Below are 26897 nucleotides of genomic sequence, written 5' to 3' on the forward strand. Positions count from 1 at the left end.
TCCATTGTTTCAATGTTTTATTATTAAAATATAAAAATTAGCAAATACTGTACAAAAGGTACAAACGATTTCACAAAAATAAACTCCCAATATTAACATGAGCTACGCAGATGCTGGAACTCCAGAGTAACACATAAAATGCTGGAGGAACTCTGCAGGTCGGGCAGCATCTATAAAAAGGAAGACAAAAATGTCAAATCTATTCCTTTCCACAGATGCTGCCTGACTCAGAGTTCCTCTAACATTATGCATATATTACTCCAAACATTAATGTGCCTACCAAAGAGACAAACAGCAGGTTTTCACAGAAGACAAATCTTATAACTCACTGACCTTGCAGCAAGTCACATGTTTGAAAAGGTAGATCAGCCATTTTCAAAATACATTTTATTGGTTTATTAAAAAAAAACTTCCTGGTTATTTACAATTTTAAAGCACAATGACAAAATTTGTACAATATCCATTTGTTCAAAAGAAAATGAGCTGTAAAATGATCAGTAGCAGTCATCATCACCTATGATGGGGCACATTTTGTATATGTATATATTTATATAAAAAAGAACAAAAAGGACAAACAGTGGACATATACAAATGTAAATATTAAACAATGTTCTGAAGGGAACTGTCCCATTCTAGAGATTAGGCTGCCAATGTCCATGTACCACAGTACTATTAGTGCAATGTTGACCGGGTTAGCCGTTCCACCATCTCCCTGCCTGTACAGAGTGCTTCCCTCCTCTCTCCCAAGCTCAGCCACGCTTGGTATCCGGATGTTTCTACACTGTGTACGATGCCTTTTTGAATTGCCCATCAAATTTGTCAGCCGCAAGTTGTTCAGTGGAGATGGAAATAGCACCCAATCAGGAGTTTCATCCCGAATCCGGTATATGCCAGAAACAAAAGTAACTGCCCCAATCAAACTCCTGTGTTGGGCATTCAAATAAAGAAAAATATGGCTATCGCAGCCTCAGTTCAAAACTAAGCCTCATTTTTTCCACCCCTGCCCAAAAGAAGAAAAATCTATACTTGTGCACAAACCTAAGCAAGGACAGTGCCTCTCTGCCTCCTTAAAGCTCACTAATCATACCAGATGGCCAATGGAACCCATCACCAAGTTCACTTTCAAGGAGTTTCCATAAGATGTGCTGTTTATAGATATTTACTGATGGACCCTTGGGTCCAGTGTGAGAGGGGTCAAAGCCTAACAGAAAAAAGTAACTGCAAGTTACTTGTGCAGTCACATTGTGGGAAAGAGGATGAGGGTTCTTTCAGGGGAAATGCACTGACTGCTTCCACAGGCCTCTCTCACACTGCCTCGGTGAAAGCAGAACTCCTTCATCACCCACATACAAGCTTAAGAGAGGCTGCAAGGTTTTGCTACCTGGCTTTATGTAATGCTTCAGACATCTTTGGAATAATTGTCCCCAAAGACTTATGGGGGGTGTCTTGGTGGGTTATAAAATAGCTGTTTCAGAATCACTGTGTCACATTAACTAAATGCATTAAAAATCGTCATCAACTGCAAAGCTGTGCTTACACCCTGACTGGGCATCGTTAGCCAGCAACCCCAGGATCGAGGGAGAGGAGGGATTAATATATTAAAAAAAACCTTGACTGTACTTTTGACAAAGGGGTGTGGGATGTCATGGAATTTGCTATGTCAACTTAAGGAGGGAAGGCAGGGGGGAATAAGAAGAGGGTAATGCAAACAGTGACTTCCTATTGACGGTTGCTGAACACAGACTTTACGCTCAGCCAGAAGATGACAGCTACCAGGCATACAGCACCGTGCCTGTCTGTCGTGCAGTGCACATTTATTACAAAATAGATATTTACAAAAATAGTTGGAAAAGATTTCAGCCACTACACTGTATGGAAGCGACTGGAAGGTTATCAGCACTTGTGTTGTGGAGATGGGTGGATGGGAAGGGTAGGAGTCAGAAGGAGAGCAACTGAAGCAACAGGAGGTGAACTTGCTCCAGAGAGTGGATTCTCGCCACTCAATGAAAAGCAAGAGTCTGGACGTGAAATGGAAGGTTCATTGAGTGTCATATGAAGCGCTGAAATAGTTGACTGGCACTTTGCTCATGCAGAGGTAGAGGTTTCGGTTGTTGCCTAGTCTGAGGAGGCACCTCTGCTCTGCCCATCTCTGGTGTAACAGACTCACAAACGGGGAGCATATGAGGGAAAAGACATCACCCAACTTTCAGAACACATTTGATGCTTCTCTCTGCTTCACCAGCAGTTGCAAGTAACCAAACAGGTCGAGGGGAGCTTTGTTTCTTTGCTGTAGTGGCAAAATAGCATTTGGTGCAGACTCAAGGGAAAGCAGTTTGTTTATCTCACCCCTTCAGGAGTTCAGCTGCCTTATGTGAGCCTCACAGAGGCAAACAGAAAGAAGGAAAGGGACAGTGGGTGGAAGGAAACAGTTGAGTCTAGTGTGTCTGTGCAACACTAAACACTTTGTAGTGGTCTAAATCCCATGCCTGATGTCTGTTCAGTTTCATTGTTCTCAAGTCTGTAGACTGTGATGGGAGACCCAGACAGTCGTGATACAGCAGTGAACTGTTCAAACGTTCCACAGGATGGAGGGAGGCCAGCCAGCTTGCTCCGATGTCAGGAATCTCCACAGGAATCTGAGTGCCTGGCCCAGCCAGAATGCTCTTCAGCAGAGGTTAGCTTAACCGCTTCATAAACCAGACAACAGGCCTCAGGGCAGTGGGGGGCCGTTCACACCAGGGTGGTAGAAGGCACAGTTGCTTTCGTAGCGGCAACTGCCTTTCATCATGAAGTGCCGACATGGGGGCCTGTTGGACATGTCTGCTTGGGTGGGGGTAGGGGTAGGGGTAGAGAAAATAATCAACCCGTTAACCTGATGTCAAATTCTGTCACTCCACCAACACAGCCACTCTTCACTTCTCCCCCCACCCATCACTCCCACCACTGGCCTCTCTACACTTGCCCGAACCTGCGACTCACTTCCCACACAACTCACCCTCCCCTTACCTCACCCCCTCCAACCACCACCCTGCTCTCACTCTGTCCTCCCACACTCATCCACCCCCACGCAAAAACTTCACCTCACTTCCATTAACCGAACGGTCCTCGTAGCCCCCCCACCACCACACTGTAATTGCTCCACCATGACACTGTGCAGATACTACCCATTAAAACCACTTCCATCGCCACCTACCTCCACCGTGGCCACCTCCCATTCCGTTGCCATGTCCTCCCCTCCCCCCGCCGTGGGGGGGTCCTCTCCCGCAGCGACCCCTAAAGACTGGCTCATTGCTGCGGCCTCGGCCCCGCTGGTAGGGCCCACCTCGCATTCCGTGGGGAGGGCCCCTCATGTCATTCGGCTGGTCCCAGTAACCATCCCGCTGAGGGGGGCCCATCATCCTCGGGCCGTGGGGACCTGCAAGGGTTGGAGGTAGGGAAGAGAGAGAGTGGAAGGTGAGACAAACAGCAGGACCAGCACCAGGAGTGAACGGCAAGGCAAGGGCGCGTGCGGAGTGATGGATGCAGAGAGGTGCGAAGGGTGCCAACCCACCTGGGAAAGGTCCACCTGGCCCACCAGGACCACCGGGAGGGAAGTGAGGCATATTGTTGGGGCCTGGGGGGAAACCATTCATGGCTGGAGGAGGGCCCATCATCTGTGGACCTGGAGGGTGAAGATAAAAACATTTAGTCAAGCCAGAGGGGCAAAATGACTGTTTGGCCAATTGGGTATTCTGCACCATTTAATTAGGGCTGATTCTTTCTCAACATCATTCTCCCATCTCCCCACACTTCGCCCCTTATGAACCCTCCAAGACCCCATCAATCTCTGTCTTAAGTATACTCAATATCTTGGCCTCCACATCAGTCTATGGGAACAAGCTCCACTGATTCTCCATTCCTCTGGCTAAAGAATTTTCTCATGTCCTAAACGGACATCCCTTTATTAGGAGTCTGTGCACTCAGATCCTAACAATGGAAACAGTTACTCTACCCTGGTCTTTCATAATCTGCTAGGTTTCTATGGAATTTGGTATCTCACCAAACTAGGATATTTCTACAGATATACTGTGGAGAGCATTTTGACTGGTGGCATGAAGGTACCACTGCAGAGGGTTGTATACTTGTCCAGCTCCATCATGGACATGCCCTCTTCTCATTACTACCATCAAGAGCCTGAGACCCCCACTCAAGTGTTTTGGTAACAGCTTCTTTATAATATCTGCAGATTTCAGAACAGTCCATGAATTCATGAACATTACCTCACTTTTAAAAAAAGTATTTCTTACTGCATCTCAGTATTCTATGTATTGTTGCTAAGAAATTTCACGAGATATGTCAATATAATTAATCTGATTCTGAATGCCATGCAGTACAGGCCTAGAACCAAGCAAAACTGCTCAGAGCCTACGTTGAACCTTTCATTCTTGGGATCATTCCCTGTATAAATAAAATAGAACAACTGCAGCACCAACATTTGCAGCCAACAGAGGGTTTGCTTCTGATCAGCTGGGGAGTAATTAGAATCTCTCAAAAGTTCTACCATTTGGAATAATAAGTACAAGGGCTCTTTCTGCAAAGGAGCACAGTATTCTAGTGACAAGCCTTGACAGGGACACTATTGTTCAAGCCTATGAGAGTGGTTATAAGGTGAGGAAGGCTATGTCAGTCCTTTTGTGGGTGAAATCTTGTAGGGCAAAACTCCCTAGAATGAAAGAGTATCCAGACTCAAGAACAATGTAATGAACAACCCTTGCAATGCTGGCCTCAGAACACACAGACATTATAAATTAAGAGCACGCTGAATGGCAAACTCCAGGATCCCACTTCACCAAATTCCCAATCCTACTCTTCTCTTCTGAACGCTCCACCTCTGCAGTTTGCCCTTGGCAGAGGGAAGAGAGAGCTGCCCTCCACACTCTTCGACTCATTCCCCTTTGCTTAGGGTGAGAATCAGCTTGCAACTGAGCCAGTGTATCACAGGGATCCCTTTCCATGTTTACCAATGCACTTCTACATCTAGTAGGAGTCACTGGATAATGACCAAACATTGAGCAAGTTTCTTATCCAGGGGAGAAAGATCTCTCCTCTGGGACCTGTTCAATTAGGACAACAGGGATTAATCTCTGGGCTTTCTGGTGTCAGATGTTTTGAGAAATTCCCCAATCAACTTACTGGGTTAGCAAGGGAAGAGGGGATTTCCAAACTTCCTTGAGTTTTAAATACAACAATTGTAACTCTGGGTAACATACCTGATGGGGCCTGCTGCTGTAGAGGCCCAAGGAGCTGTTTGATTTTATCTGAAAACTCAGGCTGCTTGACCAACTCCTCGATGGGCTTTTTGTTGCTCTGGAATGTGTGAGAGGGGAAGACAGCAAAACTTAGTAATCACTAATATTTCATTAATCCCTTTTAGCAAAGAATTACATTTAAAAATGCTTTGGTTTCATCCCACATGAAAAAGATGTGTGGGGTGATAGGTTAACCGCCCTACGTTTTGAGTGTTAACAGCAATAGTTCAATAAAAAGTTCAAAGTAAATTTATTATCAAAAGTACATGTCACTATATACAACCCTGAGACATATTCAAATCCATAATAAAAACAAAAGACCGCATCAACCAGGGCACCTAACTAGTGTGCAAAAGACAAAAGACTATGCAAATAGAAAAAATAACAATAAATATTGAAAATCTGAGATGAAGAGCCCTTGAAAGTGAGCCCATAGGCTGAGGGAACATTGCAATGATAGGGCGTGAAGTTATCCTCTTTGGTTGAAAAGCCTGATGGTTTTGGGGGGGGTGGGGGGGGTGAAAACAGCTGCTTGTGTCTTTTTATGCTCCATCTCAGAGGCCCCAATCAGAAGATAAAATACCAAAAAATACTCCCAGCAATAATTCATTAAAGCACCCAACCAGGTTTAAGCTCACAAGTATACTTTCACACACTATTCAAACAAAACCAGCTTTGGTCTAAGCTTGACCAGGAAAGCAGCATCTGTGGAAAGAGAAAGAGGCCAACATTTTGGGTCAGGGTCCCTTTCTCTTGGATTCCAGCACCCCTGTAGTTTTGTTTTCTACAAACACTAGCAGTCTCTCTCTCCACGATGCTGCCAGACGTGCTGAGTTTCCCCTGCCTCTCTGCTCTTTTTGCTTACCATGATGGAGGTGAGCAGCTCCTGCACATTGATGCTGGAGCTAGAATTTGAGCCAGCCTGCTGTGTCTTCACACCCATGCTGCCCATGAGGTTGGCAAGCACCGGAGGCAGCTTGGAGCTTCCAGAACCATCCGGGGACTGAGCACCAGGGATTGTCTGCAGCTGTTCCTCGTACATTGGCTCCTCGACACCATTCTCCTGGGGAGAGAAGGCACAAATAGAGGTTGCAACAGCTGAAGGATTGCAAGCACTTAATTCTCATTAAGACAGAACAATACAGCACAGTATTGGCCCTTTGGCCCATAGCATTGTATCAAGATCAATCTAACTCTTCGCTCCCACATCACCCCTCTTATTTTTCTTTCGTCCACATGCCTATTAAGAGTCTTTTAAATATCCCTAATGTATCTCTCTTTACCACTAGCCCCAGCAGTGCTTTTACACACACACACCATTTTATATGTATAAAAACTACTCTGACATTCCTCCAATCACCTTAAAAGCAGTAGCCATTGCTGCCCTGGGAAATAGGCGCTGGTTGCCCTCTTTATGTAGGCCTCTTGTACACCCCTATCAATTCACCTCTCATCTGCTTTCTGCAAAGAGAAAGGCACTAGCACACTCAACTGTCCTCCTCGCAAGACATGTTTCTAATCTGTCTGGTACAACTCCTCTGCATCATCTCTAAAGCTTCCATACTCAGGGCCAGGTGCTGCACAAATAACCTCTTCCTCAACATCAACAAGACAAAGGAAATGGTTATCAACCAGTATCCTGGGAGTGCACACTTCTCACCACTCCTGGTCCCATACTATCAGTTCACCAATGCCTCTATTTTGAGGCTGAAGAGAGCTGGACTATGCATATCAACACTCATTTCCTTCTAAAGATGCAGAGTACAGAAACTACACTACTGTCTCAAGCTTCTACAAAGTTAAAACTGCCCAAGGCAACACTGGGTCCCAGCCTACCCACCATACAGAAAGATGCTGAGAAAGGGTCCACTCAAACTTCACACAGTTTGTTCCACTCCTATCAAGGAAGAGGCCTTGTAGCATCCACACCAGGACCCAACCTTCACACTCCCCACCAGCAACACTATATCATTTCCTGCCTGTCACCTTATGTACCAACATGCCTGTGCCTAGAGTCACTTTCTGGACATACAATCTACATTTGCAAACAATCTTATGTGTTTATATTTATTATTCTTTTTTACTATTGTGTTCTTTATCCTATTGTGATTTTGTGCAGTGTCAGATCCAGAATGTCAATTATTTTGTTCTATTTTACACTTTCGTACAGGAAATGAGTTGTAGGATAATAGCGATACAACCGAACAAGCTGACAAAGTAGTTGGCCCAGAGCACACGGGCTTTCATAGGACACAAGAATGCAGAGTTGGGATGTCAAGTTCTAGCTGTATCAGATGCTGTGAGGCCATATTTGGGAGTATTGTTTGCTGAACTATAGGAAGGGTATGATTACACTAGAGGGTGTGGAAAAGATTTACAAGGCTGTTGCTGGCACTGGAGGAATTGAGTTATGAGGAAAGTGGATGGCTGGAGGTTTTTCCTGGCATGTAGGAGATTGAGGGGTGACCTTACAGAGGGCCATAGATAAAATGATCTTCTGATCCATGGTAGAGGAGTCTAAAACTACAGGATATACATTTAATGTGAAAGGGAGAAGATTTAATATTTAACGGGGTCTGAGAATCAGGGTTTTCCAGAAAGACTTGGGTACATGGAAGAAGCTACCTGGTAGAGGTGGATACAATTACGATATTTAAAAGGCATTTGTATAGGGCTATAAGCAGGAAGTGTCTAGAGGTAAAAGGTTTAGGTGAGACAAGTGCCTTGGTTGGTATGGGCTAGTTGACTTGGAGCCTGGTTGTAATTGTAACAAGTATGCAAAAAGGCAGAAGAACTCAATCCCATCAAGTTACCAACAACTGTCATCTGGAAGGATGGTGGCTGTCAATTCAGTGGAAATTTTCACAAATTAGCCTGACGTGTGACAGGATAATTTTGAAGGGGTTCAGGGAAGAGAGTAAAGGAATGGTATACTTAGACCTCTTTCTAAAGGTGAAAATAACCAGATACCTCATGCTAAATAACATACCTCAAGACTAAAGGGACAAAACAAAAATCTATAAGCTCAGACATCCGACCAGCGATTGTGGTGAGAGCACCAGTTCGTTACATAGTGGGCAAGCATAGATGGCATGCAAAGACAAATGAAAATCCAATTCCCTCTGAAAACCAAACATTTTCCTCAGTAATTAACAGAGCAGAGAAGAGGAAACTTACATCATCCAGTGGAATGACCTTGGGCGGAATGGTTTCGTAGGATTCTGGGTCAGGCTCATGGGGGCTCTCCGGAACACTGAGGGTCCAAACAGAAGCACATCAATGAGCACAACAAAAATTCTTCCTGAACGGGCACCTTGGCCAGACTGCATCAGTGAAGAAAGTAACGTTCAATGCTAATCTTTCACCAGCTCTGATCACACACTAAGTGTCTGTCAACACTTTCTATTTATATCTTACACTTCCAGCACCCAGTACTTTACTTTTGTTTCACTGGTAATCTGTGTTTGAGTGACTGGAGGTGGGTATTCATTTTATGTTCTGCAAAGGACAAGCTATGAGCAAGCAAGGATTAACATGCACATTGTATCTTGCATACATGACTACAGACTGAACATGCACACTGCCCTTCGTATTGTGGGCCCACTTGAACGGTGAGGTTGCTGCACCCAGGGTTAGGCAGGATGTTAGATCTAAATCTCAAAGCAAAGAACACCGACAGAGGAGCTATTACTGCACCATCTGGGCAACCCTGCACTGAGGGGTAAATTTTGGTCTGGGCACTAGTAACTTCCCAAACAGTACTTGTGACTTGGCGTAGAATTGCCAGGATTTTGGCTGTTCACAACCCACACAGATCTCTGACAGGGAACAGAACGTACCAGTCTTTAGACAGGAAGATTTCCTGTAGGATTCCTTTCTCCCGCTCCTCCTGAATGAGCTTCTCCTGACTGTTACTGCCCCGCTCTGCGAGCTGAGGGCCCAAGTCGATTAAAACTGGGCACGTCCAAGGGATCTTCTCCTCCATTGTGTCGTGGCTTAGCCTTCGAGCCGTCTCAAAAGCCTGCCGGTCCATCATCATTTCACGCTTGGCAGCTTCACCAAAGTCTTTGATTTTGTTCACATTAACTGAAAGGGGAAAAAAATAGGACTGTAAACACCACGTCCTGCTCAAAGTTGGACATGATAGAAAATAATACCCAAACAATGGATTAAAAAAGTTTAATCTCACATGTAGAGTTAATCAGGACTCCATCAGAGAGGCACATAAAACAGTACAGCATGGAAATAAGACCTTTGGACCACAATGTCTACTCTGAACATGATGCTAAATTTCTGCCTGTACGTGACCCATACCCCCGCCCTCAACCCCCATCCTCTATATCAGGGTTCCCCACCTGGGGTCCATGGCATAAAAGATGGGATCCCCTATCTACACATTGTTGTGTCTATTGAAAAATCTCTCAAATATTACTATCATATCTGCTTCCACCATTACCCAAGTCTTTCCAGTTACCTACTACTCTCTTACTCAACTTGTCTTAGCAAAATGGTCACATTGGGGAAATGAACAACTGGAAAGAGACAGAGGCACAATTTAAGTCTTACCTCGTTCCGTTTCGTCCAGTTCAAAGTAGAAATACTCCCGCAGCTTTGATTCCTCGCGCCATGACACTGTCTTCCTTTTCTTTCCCTTCTTGGTCAGTTTGGCTGCTTCTGGCACTGCCTCAGGGACAGACGTCTCAGTTGCTGGTGGGGCCACAGTCGCTGAGTTATCCTCTTCTGCGGTCGCTGGTTAGAGATAAAGCACAGAGGTTACACCTACCACAGACAGGCACTGGCTTAAAGCAGTCTGACACTGTTGTTTGTACGATGGTGGTGGGTTGACTGGCAGGTAAAATGGATCAGAAAGACAGTAAAAACTGTGTGGATGCTGGAGATGTACAGAATTCCTAGATAGTGTAGGTTCTTGCATAGACTGCCAGGAGACCATCCTTGTGGCAATGTCAATTTGAGATTGCTTGGTTTATGCTGGCGAGGACATCCCTCCCAGCATCTCAAAAACTTTGACACTAATAAGTCCAGAAAATTCCAAAGAAACTTTATCCAAGAGGGGGGATCTTGCCACAGCATGAGTGAATAATGCATGTCTTTAAGGGGAAGCTGGACTAGACGAGGGAGAAAGGAATGGAAAATGCTGAGAGGAGTACAATGAAGTGGAGATAGAGTGACTGGTGTGCAACCAGCATGGCAAAGACTGAGTGAAAAGGCTCATCTCTTGGGCTAAAAACTTTTAGAGAGTAACTGCTGTCACTGAATTACTCCCAATGTATTATTAGAAATGTTACAGAAACCTATACTGCCAAGGGTAGTTGAAAAAAGACCAACAAATCCAGAGTAAGAACAGCTTAGGGAACTTTTCTGTGACTACAGAGAATTACTTAGCTATGATATTTCAATGGCAGAGACATTACTTACTCATCTCCACAGGTTCAGGCACCTCTTCCAGTGGCACTGGCGTGGCAGACCTTTCCACGTCCATGGGCTCAGAGATGGCAGCTTCTGGAGAAGCAGGCTTGGTGCTGTTCTGTTCAGGGCTGGCTTTTGGATCGAAGGGATTGGACTGAGGGGAAAAAAGAAGAATGTTAAAAAGCCAGCGTCGGTGATAAAGAATACAAGGCATACCAGTAAAGTTATGACATTAGGTGCTGAAGCTACACCACAGAACAAAGCGTATCTGCATGAGTGACCAGAGGATGCCTGCAGGGTATGAAATCATTTGAACCACCTCTTTACAGTACTTTTGGCACACCATAACATCACAAGAAATTGAAGCAAGATTACCTCATTCTGCCCATTGACAGCTCCACCATTTGATCATAACCAATTTATTTTCCTCCTCAACCTCATTCTGCTGCCTTCTCCCCATACTCTGACACCTTACTAATCAAGAACCCATCAACCCTTTGCTTTAAATCTACCCAATGACTCAGTCTCCACAGCTGTCTGTGGCAATGAATTCCACATCCTCTAGCTAAAGAAATTCATCTCTGTTCTAAAGGGACATTCCTCTATTCTGCTGCTGTGCCCTCCAGCTCTAGACCATCACTATTGAAAACATTGTTTCCATGTCTACTCTATCTAATAAAATAGTTTTCAAATAGATCCCCCTCATTATTCAAAACTTCTGAGTACAGGCCCAGAGCCATCAAGTATTAATCCTCTTGGTATACTCATTTACTACTACTGGCAAGACATCTTCAATGTACAGCTTTCTCCAATAATCAACACCCACTTGGCTTGCTTTCCAAGACCACATCCAAATGTGAACTCAACATCCACTCACACTGGGTTTCTCCCTTCTCTTTGAATAATTACAATGTATATCTTCTTATGAGAACCAACACAATCCTGCACTGCATTATGAGCATTAATCAGACACGAAGCATGACCCTCAGGTGAAACAGCCGGCTGCATCCGCTCACACAAGCAAGTTACAGCAAGGAATCTACCAATTAAAAAGTGCCAATGGGATGAAGTAGATTAATTCTGGAAGCTCAAATACACTGACCTTTCTTATTAGCTAGCTAATGCAGACTAATCACTAAAATTTACAAGAGTATTTCCATATGAAAGGAAAAGCTCAAAACCCCAATCAAAAATATATATTTTTAAGGACTAACCAAAGAGCTCCTTACAGATTACCCTAAAGGCTGCTGACCTACTCTAATTAATTCATAGATTATAGACAAATAAATAGAGTCCACACTCCCATTCTTCAGTACCTTTACACTGGTTGGGGACGTAATCTTCTTCTTTTTCTTGATTTTCAGCCCATGTACTGGGGCAGAGTTGAGTGCCTCCAGAAATCCAGTACTCTCGATAGCTGCACAAAACAAAAGTAGGGTTAGAATGTAGCTAATCCATTGTTAACAGTGTCTAGTTTATTCAAAATGAAAGGAAAAGTCAATATCCTGGAGATGAAGGCAGCACCATCAGTATTCAACAATGCTAAAAACTTAAGCCATTTTGCATTTAGTTAAGTTATTAGATTGGCAAATTGGTTTAATATTGTCATATATACCAGGGTACAGTGAAAAACGGGTCTTGCGTCCAGAGAGACCAATCCACTGGAGTAGTGAACTGAGTTAGTACATGGTAAAATAACATTGAATGCAAAATAATGTTTTACAGCCACAGAGGAAGTGCAGTGCAGGTAGGTCATAAGCGGCAAAGTTTCGGTGTCCATCTTACTGGATGAGTGGACCATTCGACAGCTGGATAGTAGCTGCTCTTGAACTTAGTATATGATTTCAAACTTTTCTATTTTCTGCTCAATGGAAAGGGAAGGGAATGGGATAGTTGATCATACTGGCTAATTTACTGAGGCAGCGAGAAGTGTAGACAGAATGAGGCTGGTTTGACAGCACCTTATTTGTTCCCCATTCTGCATGGTTGAGAATGCATAGGATCCTCACCCTACCCACTGGATCTGTGTTTAATCAGACACACAAATCCTGAACCTTGCTTGGAATGAACTAGCTGTCCTCACGTGGTGCCTTGAGAGCACCTTATCAAACTCCTATGAGGACTGCAGTGAGACGTAGGAATGAGAGAAAGATGACTACACATTAAACTGTGGAGGATCAGGAAGACCAGCTGAACCATTATGAAAGCTCAAATACATTCAGCATTCTGGGCGTATTATCGGTGTGTGCACAGCACTCACAGAACCACATCAACAAGCACTCTCAGACAGGCAGGTAGAAATTTAAAAAGTGCTGAATACTCACGTTGTGGGGGAATGATCTTGACTTTGATTTCCTTGGTGGCGTTTGGAGTCACATTCAAAGGTTTGTACTTCTTTTCTACTTGTGGCGCAACACTGCTTGTTAAAGAGGTGCTGGGGAAAAAGAAACAAACAAAAGGCTGTTAGTGATAACAAGAATTCTGGTTCACTAGTAAAACAAAAAGACAATTGTCTAAAGGAATGAAAACTACAGTTGCGGAAATCAAAGGGACCTAGCTCATTTTGGATCAAGGCTACCTTGAAAAATTACCTCAGTTCAGTACCAAGGGAGCCCTACTGCATGGAAAAGGTTGTTTCTTTCTCATGACATGAATCATGTCTGTGCCTTAGCTGCCTACTTTGAACAAGAGCAGAGACATTTCCAGTGACCCTGTCGATCTTTACTTCTCTGCCCAGTTTGAAATTTTTAATATTAAAATTACCTAAAGCTAGTTATGAATATATTTGTTGCTGTATTCCTGCCTTTTTACTATACTTTATACTTAGCTAGATATAAATCATTTTTGTACAGGCTTGAGAATTGAAAAGACATTCCATCACACTAACATTTCAATTTTAAATGTAAGAAAAACAGCAGCAGGACATACAGCCCCACAAGCCTGCCCTGACATTCAATGTGATCTGCCGTCTTTGGCAGCCTCGACTCTTCTTTGCCAATTCCTCCACACCTCTTAAATTATTGATATTTCATAACTCCATTTTAAATACTTTTAATGGGGTAGCATTTCTCTAATGAGAAATTTCTGTACATCTTAGTTTTAAGTGACCTGTCCCTCATCTTGTAATCATTTCCCCTATATCCAGATTCTCCCATGAGTGGAAACTACCCTGTCAAACCCACTTAGGATCTTATAAGTTTGAATAAAGGCTCCCTCATTCTTATAAACTCCAAGGAATACTGATCTAAACTGTCTAGGGATAAATGCACACATAAAGATCTCGATGGATGCTGCTCACCCCAGAATAGGTTTATGCCACTGACACATGAGCACTTAGAACCATTGTTGCAATATTCACCCTCAGGCATGTACAACCCCATGTAGTGAATCTGTTCATAAAGGTACACTCCTACTCTCCAACACTTGACCATTTCTAGTAATGCATGATGAAATGCAGATCGCAACAGAGGTCTTACTTTGGTCTCTTTAGAGGAGCTGGCTTGATGTTGTACTTGTCAGAAATGACTGGACCAGGGGTAATCTTCTTCGGCTGAATAGGAGCTGCTGGTTCCATCTCCAAACCTTCAAAAATAATTGGGTGATGTTATCATACATTACTACACCAAACAAGCACATTTACTGACATCTGTTAACCTTAAAAAAAAACAGGTTATCACAAGGCTCTTTAACTGCAACTCAAGGAATTGATAAACTCTCTGCCAACGTATCTCAGTGCACACTCAAAAGATGTGAGACATCAGATAAATCAGTCATGATAGAATTGAGTGACAGGGTGGAGATACATCTCTAGCAAAGATGGTGTAAGGCACTCCTTCCCACCACTAGCCTGCAGTTCACCCTTGGGCAAGGTGTAGCACCTGCGAGGCCTCACCGATCTGGGTCACGTCAAGCAAAGGGGTGCATGTGGTGGATGGTTGTTTGAGAAGCCAGCGAATATCACAAATCCTGGTTATATGACCAATGATGCCAGGCAGACAATCTCTGAAGAGTACTGCTAAAGCCTGGGGTCACCCACCTTGTAAAGACACTGCCCAGAAGCATTCTATGGTAAATCACTTTTGCAGAAAAATTTGCCAAGAATCATGGTCATGTGACCATGACCACTTATGTCATATGACACAGCACATAATGATGATGAATGATGGAGCGGACTCAATGGGTTGAATGGCTAAATTCTGCTTCTATGCCCCTTGATCTAAATAAACCAAAAGTTCCACTGTGAGTTGGTACACTATCTGCTCCATTTGCTTAGTAGATACACATCTTAACATGAGAGTAAACCACAGAATGATGAATCAGGGACATTAGCCAAAAGACTAAGCTACTTTATCCAGTTCTTTCAGCAAACACAAAGAACTCACCTGTTGACCGGAACTTAGCGTGACTGGGTGCCGTTGTGCGCAATGATTTGGGCTTTTCTCGTTTCTTCTCTGTTTCTTCCTCCTTGGTCTCCACTCGGAGGTCTGACTTGGGCTCTGGAACTCTCTCAGAAACTGGTGCTCGAATCTTGCCTTCATCCTTTTTCTCTTCTTTCCGCTTTTTCCTCTCTGGCTGTTTCTCTAGAGATTTAAAAAATGAAAACAAAAGAAACTAAATCAATTCATCTTGCTTTATACTTGGGACAATTTACCATTAAAGCATTAATAAAAAAAAATCAGAAACCAAACCAGTCAGCGCTTAACCAAGCATCTACAATTGACACCTTGCTGTATTACAGTAGAGTTTTAACTTTGAACACAAGATGGATTGTTCATTTAGACATTAAAGATCTCCGATTAAAATGCAGTTAAAATGCTTATCATCTACTGTTGTGCCAGTTCTTAGAGGCAAAAGTCCATTTGTACAGAATATTTAATCTACTAAAAGCAGCAAATCCATGTCTGTGACTTCAGTTGTAACAGTCAAATTTACCATGATTGAAAAATAAATTGACACTGTACAAAAAAGACACAAAGCAAAGCCAGAGGCAAAATGTACGTAGCCATTCTGAAAACTAATAGAATTTGCAACTTTGCATTTCAAGCAATTCAGACTGAATAATTCAGAACCTTCATGGCAAGGTGCAATATTCCTGTCAGGTTAAGTTTTAAACTACTGCTCTCTGAGATCAGAGTAATTCTATTAATTGCTAGTGGACACAAGGTAATATTGAATTCTAGTAAGTAATCAGCTATTTTAACAAGAACTGAATTGTACCCATCATTCCAGGGCCCAGACTTTGAGATCGAATGACAGTCATCCAATGGTCAACCAAAACCTGCGCCAACTTCCTGAGTTCTGAAAGAGAAACCAGAGGAGATTGAGAAATACAGCTCTCACCCGATGACAAGGTGATCATACTCCAAATGATCCCTTCATTATGCTAAAACCCTGTATAGGAGGTAGCACGAAACTATGGCATCCGGGGGGGGGGGGGGGGGGGTGAGAGGGAGAGAGGGAGAGGGCAAGAGTGAGTGATTGAGAGTGCTGTCTTTTTAAACCTGTGTTTGAAAAGCAGCCTCACCACCCTCCATTAAATAACAAATAAAACAAAATTAAAAACTTGTATCAATCACACAAATTTTTCTCAACCACACCACCACTTCCAAGGCAAGCAACAATGAAAAAATGTCAGGATTAAAATCTATATTGCACTGGCAATAAATATCAATACTGTTCAGAGCCTGTAGTTTATTTCCTAAAGCTGTTGTGGGAGTCCATTATAAGCAACTTAGTAAGGTGGATGCATGACAGCAGTAAAGAGAAGATCGATATAGCCTACAAACTGATGCGGCCCCAGTCGTAATTGGCCAATATCCATTTTTGGAATATGCAAGAGGATTATTAGCTCCTTTCAACCCACAAGAGCACAAATCAATATGATTTAAAGTCTAAACCATGCAGCAATTCTACAAGTACTCCTTACTTACCTTCATCCTCATAGCTCTTGCTCAACTGCTTCACTATCTTAGCTGTGTTATTCTGAAACAGAACGAAGCACAGTTTTAACAACCTTCTAGCTTCATTTAGTATTAAATTCTGCATTCTGGAACTAACCCCTCCCCCCAAATAAGACTATAAAACCTATGATTTTTCTCCGTCCCAAAACAAGTCAAGGCAGCTGTGACATTGACAGTTCCGAGGTTGCAAAGTCTGCTACTCTAGTCAACTTTTCCGAATCTTTTTCTCAACACCCTTGCAAATTTTTAATTGAAAACCAAACTCCATTTTTAAAAGCTGCTAATGAAACTATCCCCATTACCCTTACAGCATTTTGATTTTAAATAATCTTTTAAGCTTTCAAACCATCTTAAACATGTTTTCTGGTTACCAGTGAAAACTGTCACTCCTTACCAACTGTTCATATTCTGGTTCTGTACCAAAGGTCTAAATGTCGAACTACTGCACAGAATGCAAACCTAATTCAGAGTGCACCACTGGCAAGCCACCTTAATGACAGCTGATCTATTCAGGGTTTTATTTACCTGTTTCAGGTGATCCACAGTGAGAGGTAGCAGCTGCAAAGCCAGCAAAATTTGCTGTAACAACGGCACATTGCCAGTAGTTTTGGAATAGGTCAACCAATTATTCAACAGCTTGTAACCGCCAATACTGATGAACCTTTAAGAAAGAAACAGATGATTATTAGCATTTCATGACATTACAAAAAGCTCAAAGCGAGCTGAAATGTAATGTGATGGTAGAGTACATGAATTTAAAGGCAAGGCCAAGATTAGAAGCTGCAGCCACAATGAAATTGAGTGAACTAGGCTTCTGTCCTCTAGCGTTTTGAACAATAAGAGGTGACATTGAAAGGAACAAAATTCTTAAAGAGGATATAACAAGGTAGTTGCTAAGAGTGCACTTCCCTTGGATGATGAGTCATTTGAAGCTAGGAGTTACATTCTGAAACTAGGGGAAAGATTATATAGGACAATTGGGGAATAATTTTTTAAACTCAAAAAACAGAATTTTTTTTAGATTTTAACTGTAGAGCACTATGGCGATGCAGTCATTGATTGCAGAACAAAAATTGACATATTTCTGGACATTACAGGATTTGAGAAATAAAATACGGCAGAAACACTGTTTGAGTTACAAGATCTGCAATGATCTTAATGAATGGCAAGTAGGACTCAAGTGCCCATACACGTTTCACGCATGCACTTTATGAGTGAAGTTACAGAAAACGGCTTTGTGTTGAATGGGTTAGGAAGGCATATTATTGCAAAAACATTGAATATAAAGATTATTCATTAATTCTTCTCTTGACAGAGAAGGAATCCCCCAACAGACTGGCACTATCCATCTTCAGATTCACACACAAGAGTAACTAGTGCTTGTCCTTACAGGAACATTCACATGCCTTTCTTGGGGCAGTGGATTCTCAGTGGTCGAGTATACTCCAGACTGACAAAAAGTATTCTGATACCAGTGGGAAATTAAAGGATAGGAGTATCAAGAAGGAAGATAGATGTGCAGTAGATCAAACTTAGACATTAGAAGTTGTACCGTCTTGATGGAGAAATTGACAAATCCCATTTGTTTGTACGCACATTAGACGCAAGTTGCAGGATTATATACCACTTGCTTTTAAAGACTGCATTAATTCAGATCTCTACGCTGTCACCATCAATTTAGAAGCAACAAAGTAAGTTGTTTAGGTTGGGCACAGAATTGTACCGACAGCCCAAATGTACAATAGAATCTGCACATGAATTTAGCTGCTGACCAAGGAATATGATTTTCACTACAATTTAATGGAAGCATTGGGTAAAGGTTTGCTAAGAAAAACACCTGATTTTTAATCCAAGGCAGCATGGTGAAATACTAATGAACCAAGGAAGCACAGAACTGTCATACATGTAACATAGTATACAGAAGAAAACAAGCTTGAGGACAATACCAAATTAGACAAAGCAGAAAATTAAAAAGATATTAATAAACAAGTTAGAAAGTATCATGCTTACTGATTTAGAATCTCCTCAGACCTGGTCTGAAGCAGGATATTTAAGTACATACACCTGCTCACTAGCTTTTTTGATTCCTTCATCAACCTAAAAGTAAAAGGCAAGGCGAAAAAACAGTTAATACACTTTGCACTGGAAATGTGGTCATTATCCAGATGTACAAGTGCAATAGTTTGAAAGACTGAAGTGTTCAGTGAAGTGCATCAATCATAATGAACAACTTTCTTGTGGTCCAGTGGAATCGAGAATCTTGTGTTAGAATTCATCTCAGAAGGATCTGCCAGAGGCATGAGGATTGGTGGGAAGCAGGAGATAGGGATGTGTCATCACTTGGTGGAAAACTGACTGGATTAAGTGGAATACTAATTTTGCACACTTTCTAAATCATTATTAAGTCAATAAGCCTGTGACATTCCACGAGATCCCAAGGGATTTCCACTCAACTGAAATCTTCCTCAACCATTTTGCCATCATTAACATGGTTTATGGAAACAATATCAAGGATTGACAGGTAGGTTAAACTGTCAATGCACACACAGAGTGGAAACATATTTGCTATCAACTTAATAATAAAAAAAGGTTTAATGAGAAAGAGTTACAGCCACACAAAAGCTCATTGGACGGTAGCCAGCTTTTAGCTTAGATATGACCACCAGCACTACATACAACGGTTACAGCCACACTCCAGCATGGAATCTTGGGAAAAGTGCACGAGTCACACTGAGGGTGCAAGAAGCAGAAACGAAGACACCAGTCCCAAGGAACAGCTGTTAAACATCTCCCTCATTCTCCCCTCAACCTATCAACAATGCAGTGTGCAGAAAAGGTGTTCCAAGTGAAGTACCACCACATGCATTACAGAATTTGTACAAAGAAACATGTAGTTTGTGTATATTTACATGGAATGGTGGAGATTTACCTGTAAATTCTAGTAACACCATCGGCACTTTTAATTTCCCCATCTTTACCAAGCAGGCAATCCAACCCTATTAGGAGCTCTTTTGGATCTACAGGCCCAGAACCCATTGTTATCAATTACCTTTAAAAAAAACAAAATAAAGAGGTCAGTGTTTTGTTTCCCTCTGGTTAAAAATGTAGTCAGAGTACAATTTGACTCTGAGGTACATGAACTTTATTAGATTCATGACACCATATGTTCATTGAACAAGGGAGAGAATTAAATCTTCACCTGCCCCTAAATCAGTTTTACAAAAATCTGTGCTCCTTCATCTCCATGTTATGAAATCATAGTATTATTTCTGTAAGTTTAATTGTTCACAAAATGTATTTGTTCTATTGGTTGAAAAGGCACAAGTAAATAAGCAACAAGCAAAAAATCTTGGCAATGTGACAGGCTTTCTTATAATACCTTAGATCAAGACAATTATATAAAATTAAACTCTTGTATTTGCTCAGAGTAGTAGCATGTCAAAACTCAGTATAAAGTATTCCAATTTTGAACACTAATTTCAAACTCCAGGAATCCAGCTAGCATTTTACTGGGCCTAAACTTAAATGGACAGCATGAATGAAATTCTCACAGCTTCAACTAATGGGTAAACCAAAAAAAAAGTGAACTTTTGCTTTTACAGTACTAGGATAGAATCTAATGCATTCTATCAGTTGGTTTATAATTACTGCATACTACCCTGTATAAGGTGACATTTTTGTACACTATTCAGATGTGCAATTTAACTGCTCACATCTATTTGTACTATTGTGTAAACATGGTATCGAATTCAACCATACCAAGAACCTCCTCTCCTTGTTCTGCTACATACCCCTTGCCCTAAGTGCAACACTCCATGCAAGAACAGACTGCATAGTGGTTGGTAATTTCCCAGATATAGGCAGTCTCATTAGCCCCTTCCTGGCCCAGAAATTTTTAAATACTGCACACTTGACTTAAAAGCCATTGCTGTTAAATGTACCTCATGGTTAACAAGACATTGGCTTCTGCATAGGTGGCCTACAGAAAACAATGCAACTAAATGCTACTTCAAAGTTGCACAGATGGATTAATGTGGATGATATTCTAAGTTTTAAAGAAAAGCAAGAACTGAATTGTTTTCCATCAGAAGGCACTCATATGTTGCCACATGTAACATTTTCCACGACACATGCAATTCTTAGAATTTATGCACTTTCCAATTATAAATTAGTCTTGGTTTAGAAGTTCCACATTTAGAAAAATGTACCTGCACACTTTCCATGATGCAGCACCGTAAACTAAAAGGAATTTTGCTTTACTGTACCAGTCCACTAAGGACATGGGCACGAAAACAAAATTCCAATATGTACTGCAAACTTAGAAGAGTGGGGATACTGATTCAAACTGACTTGATTTCAGTAGGTGCAAGTAAACTTGGTTAATGAGGTGGCTGTAATTAATAGGAGGGTCATCTATGCTGATCCCAGCAAAACAATGCCATTACTGCCATAAGGGCTATTTTGCCTACAGTAAAAAGAGGCTAATTAAGTGAATTAGAGTATATTCTATTTATACAGAACAAGGATGTATGTGGTCAAAGTTCATTACTATTGAGAAAAATGGCCAACTTAAGTGCTCGTTTTCTCAAGTCATGTGCTGGAGCATATTTCAAGTGATTTAATGCCTGTGTAATCATGTTCTCAACTGAAACAGCAAGGCATAATCATATTCCCAACCAAAATAAGCAAAGAAATTTATTGGGGTAGCATGGCCTGTTGCTGTATGGCATCTCAACCCCAATAATCTAGTTCAGGCTCAGGCGCTGTGGCTTCCTCCAGACCAAATCTTCACCCCAGATGTAAAAAGATGAGTAAACAAGGGAGAATGGACAAAGCAATGAGCAGTCAATTCAGCAGCCATTAGTAGCTGAATGCAGGAATCAGTTCTGCAGATCTCCAGCCAAAGTCCATGAAGACTACAAGGGGGAAGGAGGGAAAGAGGATAATATTAAGTTTTATAAGTTTTTCCCTGCATCAGAAGGGTCTCTGCAATTTACAAAAGCCATTAAGAACAGCTCCAATAAAACAGATACCTGCCCTGCCTGTCCATGAAATGTTTAGCTTTAAAACAATTCATGAGGTAACTGGCTGCCTTGTGCAAATGATTACCTGAATTGCGGTACACTAGCAGTTAGCACTTGCATTGTGCTCCCAGATATCAGAATAGCTGAACTTAAATTCATTTAAGACTGAATGTTACTGCCATTTATACAGAACTGATGTTTTCAAAATATTCTGTGGGTTATGGGACTGAATAAAGTCAGATTATAAAGTTATGCATAGTATCCAAAACCCTAGGCACAGGGATTTACAGACTGAAGTAGCACCCACAGATATTGAGGACAAGCCTCTCAAGTTGACAGGCATTAAGGGTCAAGCCTGCAGTTAGTGATACAAAAGTCAGGGCAACTCAATTTAATCATCTGTATTTTAAATGGAAAGCACAGGACTGTCTACATCACGTTTGAATATAGCATTGCTAAATATCCAACATCAGAAGCTAGAATTTAGCATTTTCATATTTGAAAGCTCTTCCCTGGAGTTATGGCAGGAAAATATACTGGCTAGTACACCTTACCGATTGTAGTTGGCTTCACTTTCTATTTATATTTCAGTTCTAAAAGGGCAACAAGCCAAAGAACAAGACACTGCTCAAAATTCACTAGTCTCAGAGCAGCCTCGATAAAGTTTCCAGAAACTCATTTGACTGAGGTCTCCCATCTAACAGCAAACTAATTTACTGCAGCTTCAAAGGAATACTGCACTACCTACTGGAATAAAATGCAGCATTGAATACTGTAGTAATGACTTGCAAGCAAACCAAGTAACCTTTCAGGGACCTTAAAGCTTGTGGATGTGGTCGCATAGATGCAAATTGCAAAGACTGAAATGTCTGCAGTACTGTTTATATATTAATATCATGCAGCCAGCAGAAAACAAGCTGCTACCAGGTCCCAAGTTTAACTTGATGGATTTAGTCTCAAATCTATTTTTGACTTTATGGCATGTGAGAACTTGTACCATTATTAAAATATTACTGCTCATTGGGGAACATTCTCCCAAATGACAGTCATTTGCAAATAAGAATTTTCCTAACCTGCAGATTAGGAACGTCTACTTAAATGGGGCACAAAGTGCTCCCATTATATACTGAATTAATTGACTCACCCCTTCACCATACATGCACTAATCACCAAGGGGTCAGATTTCAATGTAAAGTGCAACATGAGTGTTTTCCAAAACGACTTCAGGATTAAAGGCTTTCAGACGCCCTCTCTTAAAACACATAGCTATAGAAACAGTGCAGTGCAGGGAAAGTGAATTTGCCAAGCAGTCTGTTGGCACAGCTCAATGCAGGTTAATTATGCCATTCAAAACTACACTGAACCTGCACAACTAAGCTATAAACTTATGAACTCATCCCTTCTCCCACCACTTCAATCTTACTGGTAGGCAAAATTACATGCCTTGTGGATAATCTGTAAGATGCATCCTTTTAAATAGCATCAAGCAAGGCACTGACACTTATGGGCTTCCCAAGTTAAATTGAAAATCAAATTTGTGGCAAACTAGGAGCAAACTCCTATTCTCTTGTTCACAAAGCAGCTCTGACCAGCTTTTGCTCACTCATTTTAAATCGATGGTTGAGCAGTACTCACAAGGAACACTGCTGCACAGCTTGCGTACTATGAATGAATATGAATATTTGGAGGAGAGAGAAAAGCAATTGTCTAGATACAACCCTCATGTTAGGTAGTTAGGCCTAGCAACTTGAATTTTATGGCCTTTATGGCTAGTTGCAACTAATGTAAAAGTTCATGTAGATAATTTTCAGTGCTTGAACTATGGTCAACATGCAACTTATGGTTTTATTGTGTTTTAGTGCTTAAATTACATTTTGATTACCCTAGCAGTGCCTAACTACTAGAGAAATTAAAATCATCAACCCCTTCCAGAACTTTGAACAGGACCAATTTCATTATTTGAATAAAAAGCAAAGGCTTCCTGTAAAATTATATATATATATATAAAACAGCAGCAAATGAGCAAAGATTAAAAATGGTTCTTGCTTTCTATTTGCATAATGTAACAAGTGATGCAAGAGATCATTTTATATTGTCAGATCCATATCCACCTAGAAAAATGCGTTGTACATCAGTGCAGTGGAATACAGAGTGGAATACAGTCTAACAAATTAAACCAAGGGAAAGTATCACTGTACCTGTTACCACTGTGCCAGATAAGAGGGTTACAATGATTAATTTATTCAAATGGCTCCATATTGCAGGGCATGATGTCAGCAAGATGAACAATTGTTTTCCCCAAACTGCACATTTAGGTCCTTACCTCTGGTGCTGATCTGCCCTAAATCCCTAAAGATAAAAATACTAACACGACTCCATTGCTAGTCTGCAGGGAAGCCGAAATCACTCGACTTTTACGTGTAAGAAATCATTGATGGCGCTGGCTTTGAACATCCCTGGACGCTTTCCACATAATTTGCAATGAAAAGGGGCGGTGAATCGCCTAGCGGCTGCAGAACAATAGCCCCGCTCCTTCGCACCCGGGAGTGGGCGGGCGAAACATTGTGAGGTTAAAAAAAATCCAACTGAATGCCAATTAACCATGACGGGTTCAAACAACTGACGCTGCGCCGCATGCTGGAGGTTAACGAAATTAATACGAAGAATATTACCCGCCCTTGCCCCATAGAAGTGAACACGCATCGTGGAAATAGCTCAAACGCTGACTCATGGCATAACCGCGTTATTTTGTAATCGCACTTTTGCCTCTGAAATCGTACCGGCATAAGGGGATGTGGAAAGCAAATGGGTACTTCAGAAATTAAAAATCTGATCGTGAAGCAAGCCCACTGGAACAATGCCGACAAGATTGTTTTTATGCATGCAGGTCTCGAATATTTCACTATGGATCTGTTAGAATGGCAAACGTCACACTCGCTCAAGACAGCAATGAAGTCGTGAAATGCAATTAACGTTCATAAAGGTTTGCTTACCAGTTTGCATGTGGCTGTCACTGATGAGTTTTAAACTGCAGGATGTTTTTAGCTTCACCTCCCCCTATTCATCAGCCCTATTGTGCTGGGATCTAAACAGTACAAGACCGTCCAAGACTGGCACATAGCTCCAATATGAAAAGTTAAAACTGCTTTCCATATTAAGTTGCTGTCTGAAAAGAATTATACACCTATATAGAAGACAGATTAGATAATGGCCTGCAACCCGTTTACCTACGGCTCAGTGGTAACCTGGTCACAGGTATTTTTGTCATGACATTCAATCGATTTTAATTAGAGCAGAGGTTGATTGATACCTTGAGAAGTTAATCACATCAGTTATTTTATATAGTTACACATAAGCTCACTACCAACCCCCACACCGCCAAAAAGCTACCTATCAAATCCTTAAAAAAACACAAATTGACATTGCAAAATGGGGTCCACGGTTCCTTGATGCAGGAGAAAGAAATTAATTATTTTTTTATCACTACGACATCTGATCGCCACCTAGGACAAGTAGTTCGCAGTTATTGCTCGGAAGGGGGACGGGGTGGGGGAGGGTTGAAGCACCTTCTGATTTAAAATTCTTCTTCCCCACAGAGCAGCTGCTTCGTATGTGGGGCGGACAGGAAAGGGCAAGTGTCATTGACAAAAAAAAGTGGGGTGGGTAGGGCTGCTGTTGTCCTTGGCTGCGGACAGGCGCTTCTTCCTTGCCGAGTCCATTGGAGCTGCGGGGTGGAGAGAGGAGGTGGGACTGGGGGCTGAAGGTTACGTCACCTCGATCATCCGGCCCGGCTCCTTGTGGCGTTTCGAAGAGGAAGGAAAACAGGTTTTAACAAGGCAGCTACCACCGCCATCTTAGGACAAGACTACCAGCGACCGCCATTTTAACGAGCAGCCACGGCAAAAAACACATTTTAAGCATTAAACCAAACAGCCTGCTGCAAACTTCGTCCCCCGTCTTGCTGCGTTTAAACCCATTTTTTCCCCTTCCCTGGGAGAATTACTTGCAGCAATCTTTATTTACAGATTGCACGACCTTCCTTTAAAATTATTTTTTAAAAGCATTTCCTACCCCCCCCCTGGTCTCACACACACATACACAAAGCACAATAACTTTACGCTTTTTATTACCGCTTAAAAAGTGTGTGTGAGCTCATTGTTTTTGAAAACCCTACCCTTTTCAACACACTGCCCCTCCCGCCTCATCCGAGCCCTTCATTAATAGGCATATATAGAAAGAAAAAAATCGATTTCATTGCAATCCCTCCCCAACCCCTTTCCTTTTGTTTGCCAAAAATCGAAACTTACTATCAAAACTCTCCTTCAGCGCCTCGAGTTTTTTTATGTGCAAACACAACACAAGGTTGACAATTTTTTTGTTAAAGAGACTTTCATGACTTTGTTTGCAAAGAACTCGGCTTATTTTTTTGTTAAAAAGGAGCTTATGGGTAAGTAGGTATATTTTTGCTGATATTTTTCTCTCCTTTCGCAAGAATTGCAAGTATTTTTTGGAAAAAAGTGTCCCAAGTTCATCAAAAGCACATGAAAAGGAATTTTGAGGTGCGGCTGTTTTGTTTTGTTATCCTCACACACACACACCCACACAAAGGAGAGACTTCTTCCCCCGTTGTCTTCGCCAATAGAAAAAACCTGGAGAGAAAGAACAATAGAAACAGAATTAAGTAAACAGATACGATGAAAGATATTCAGAAGTCAAAATATTTTTAAAAAAGTAGCATCAAACCATTTTCTTTGGGGAAACCCCAGAATTTGCTAGCAGCACACCCTCCCACTCTCACATACCTCAAACCAGACGCGGAATGGCGCTGCCGCATGCGTCTTCCTTTTTATACCAGCCTTGCGGACGTCACAGAAGGCCATCACGTCACGTGAAGAAAGCGGTTAGCGTTTGAATCTCATTGGCTAACGGGCAGCACCTCCGTCCACCTCCAAACATTAACGCTCTTTATTTTTCATTATCGACTCCAGAATCTTTATTAACAATCCGAAATAATCGCAATGGTTCGGCGGGAGGACTGAGAAAATTGGATTTTAAAATCATTTATCTCTCATTCCAATTACGACACGATGGGTGACGTCAGAATGAATTGCGGATATTTGTTGGCGCACGCGCATTGAAGCCGACGTGCGAAACCCCAAATTTATGTTTTAATATCAAACAGTTCGGTATGTTTCTTA

The 26897-nt window shown here is 41.8% G+C and overlaps 1 protein-coding gene across 4 annotated transcripts; it reads right to left on the reverse strand.

Moving 5' to 3' along the window:
- On the reverse strand, positions 1-26649 carry ppp1r10 (protein phosphatase 1, regulatory subunit 10). Of its 4 annotated transcripts, none has more exons than XM_059970860.1 (20): positions 26502-26649; positions 26298-26348; positions 19605-19724; positions 18686-18772; positions 17201-17336; positions 16646-16697; positions 15933-16013; positions 15098-15295; positions 14192-14297; positions 13040-13149; positions 12032-12132; positions 10725-10869; positions 9855-10037; positions 9128-9374; positions 8466-8541; positions 6154-6351; positions 5250-5346; positions 3551-3661; positions 3194-3415; positions 1-2823 (listed from the first exon to the last, which is right to left on the reverse strand). In XM_059970860.1, exons 3-20 carry the CDS (start codon positions 19709-19711, stop codon positions 2711-2713), a joined length of 2370 nt encoding a protein of 789 aa, XP_059826843.1. In that variant the 5' UTR covers positions 19712-19724; positions 26298-26348; positions 26502-26649; the 3' UTR covers positions 1-2710. The 4 variants fall into 4 exon arrangements, with proteins under 4 accessions (XP_059826843.1, XP_059826842.1, XP_059826845.1 ...); XM_059970859.1 differs by having other exon boundaries at positions 26007-26348; XM_059970862.1 differs by having other exon boundaries at positions 1-2820; positions 26007-26348; positions 26443-26515.
- Positions 26650-26897: the final 248 nt, after the last annotated feature.

The sequence above is a fragment of the Hypanus sabinus genome, chromosome 5 (genome assembly GCF_030144855.1).
Source record: "Hypanus sabinus isolate sHypSab1 chromosome 5, sHypSab1.hap1, whole genome shotgun sequence".
Lineage (NCBI taxonomy): Eukaryota > Metazoa > Chordata > Chondrichthyes > Myliobatiformes > Dasyatidae > Hypanus > Hypanus sabinus.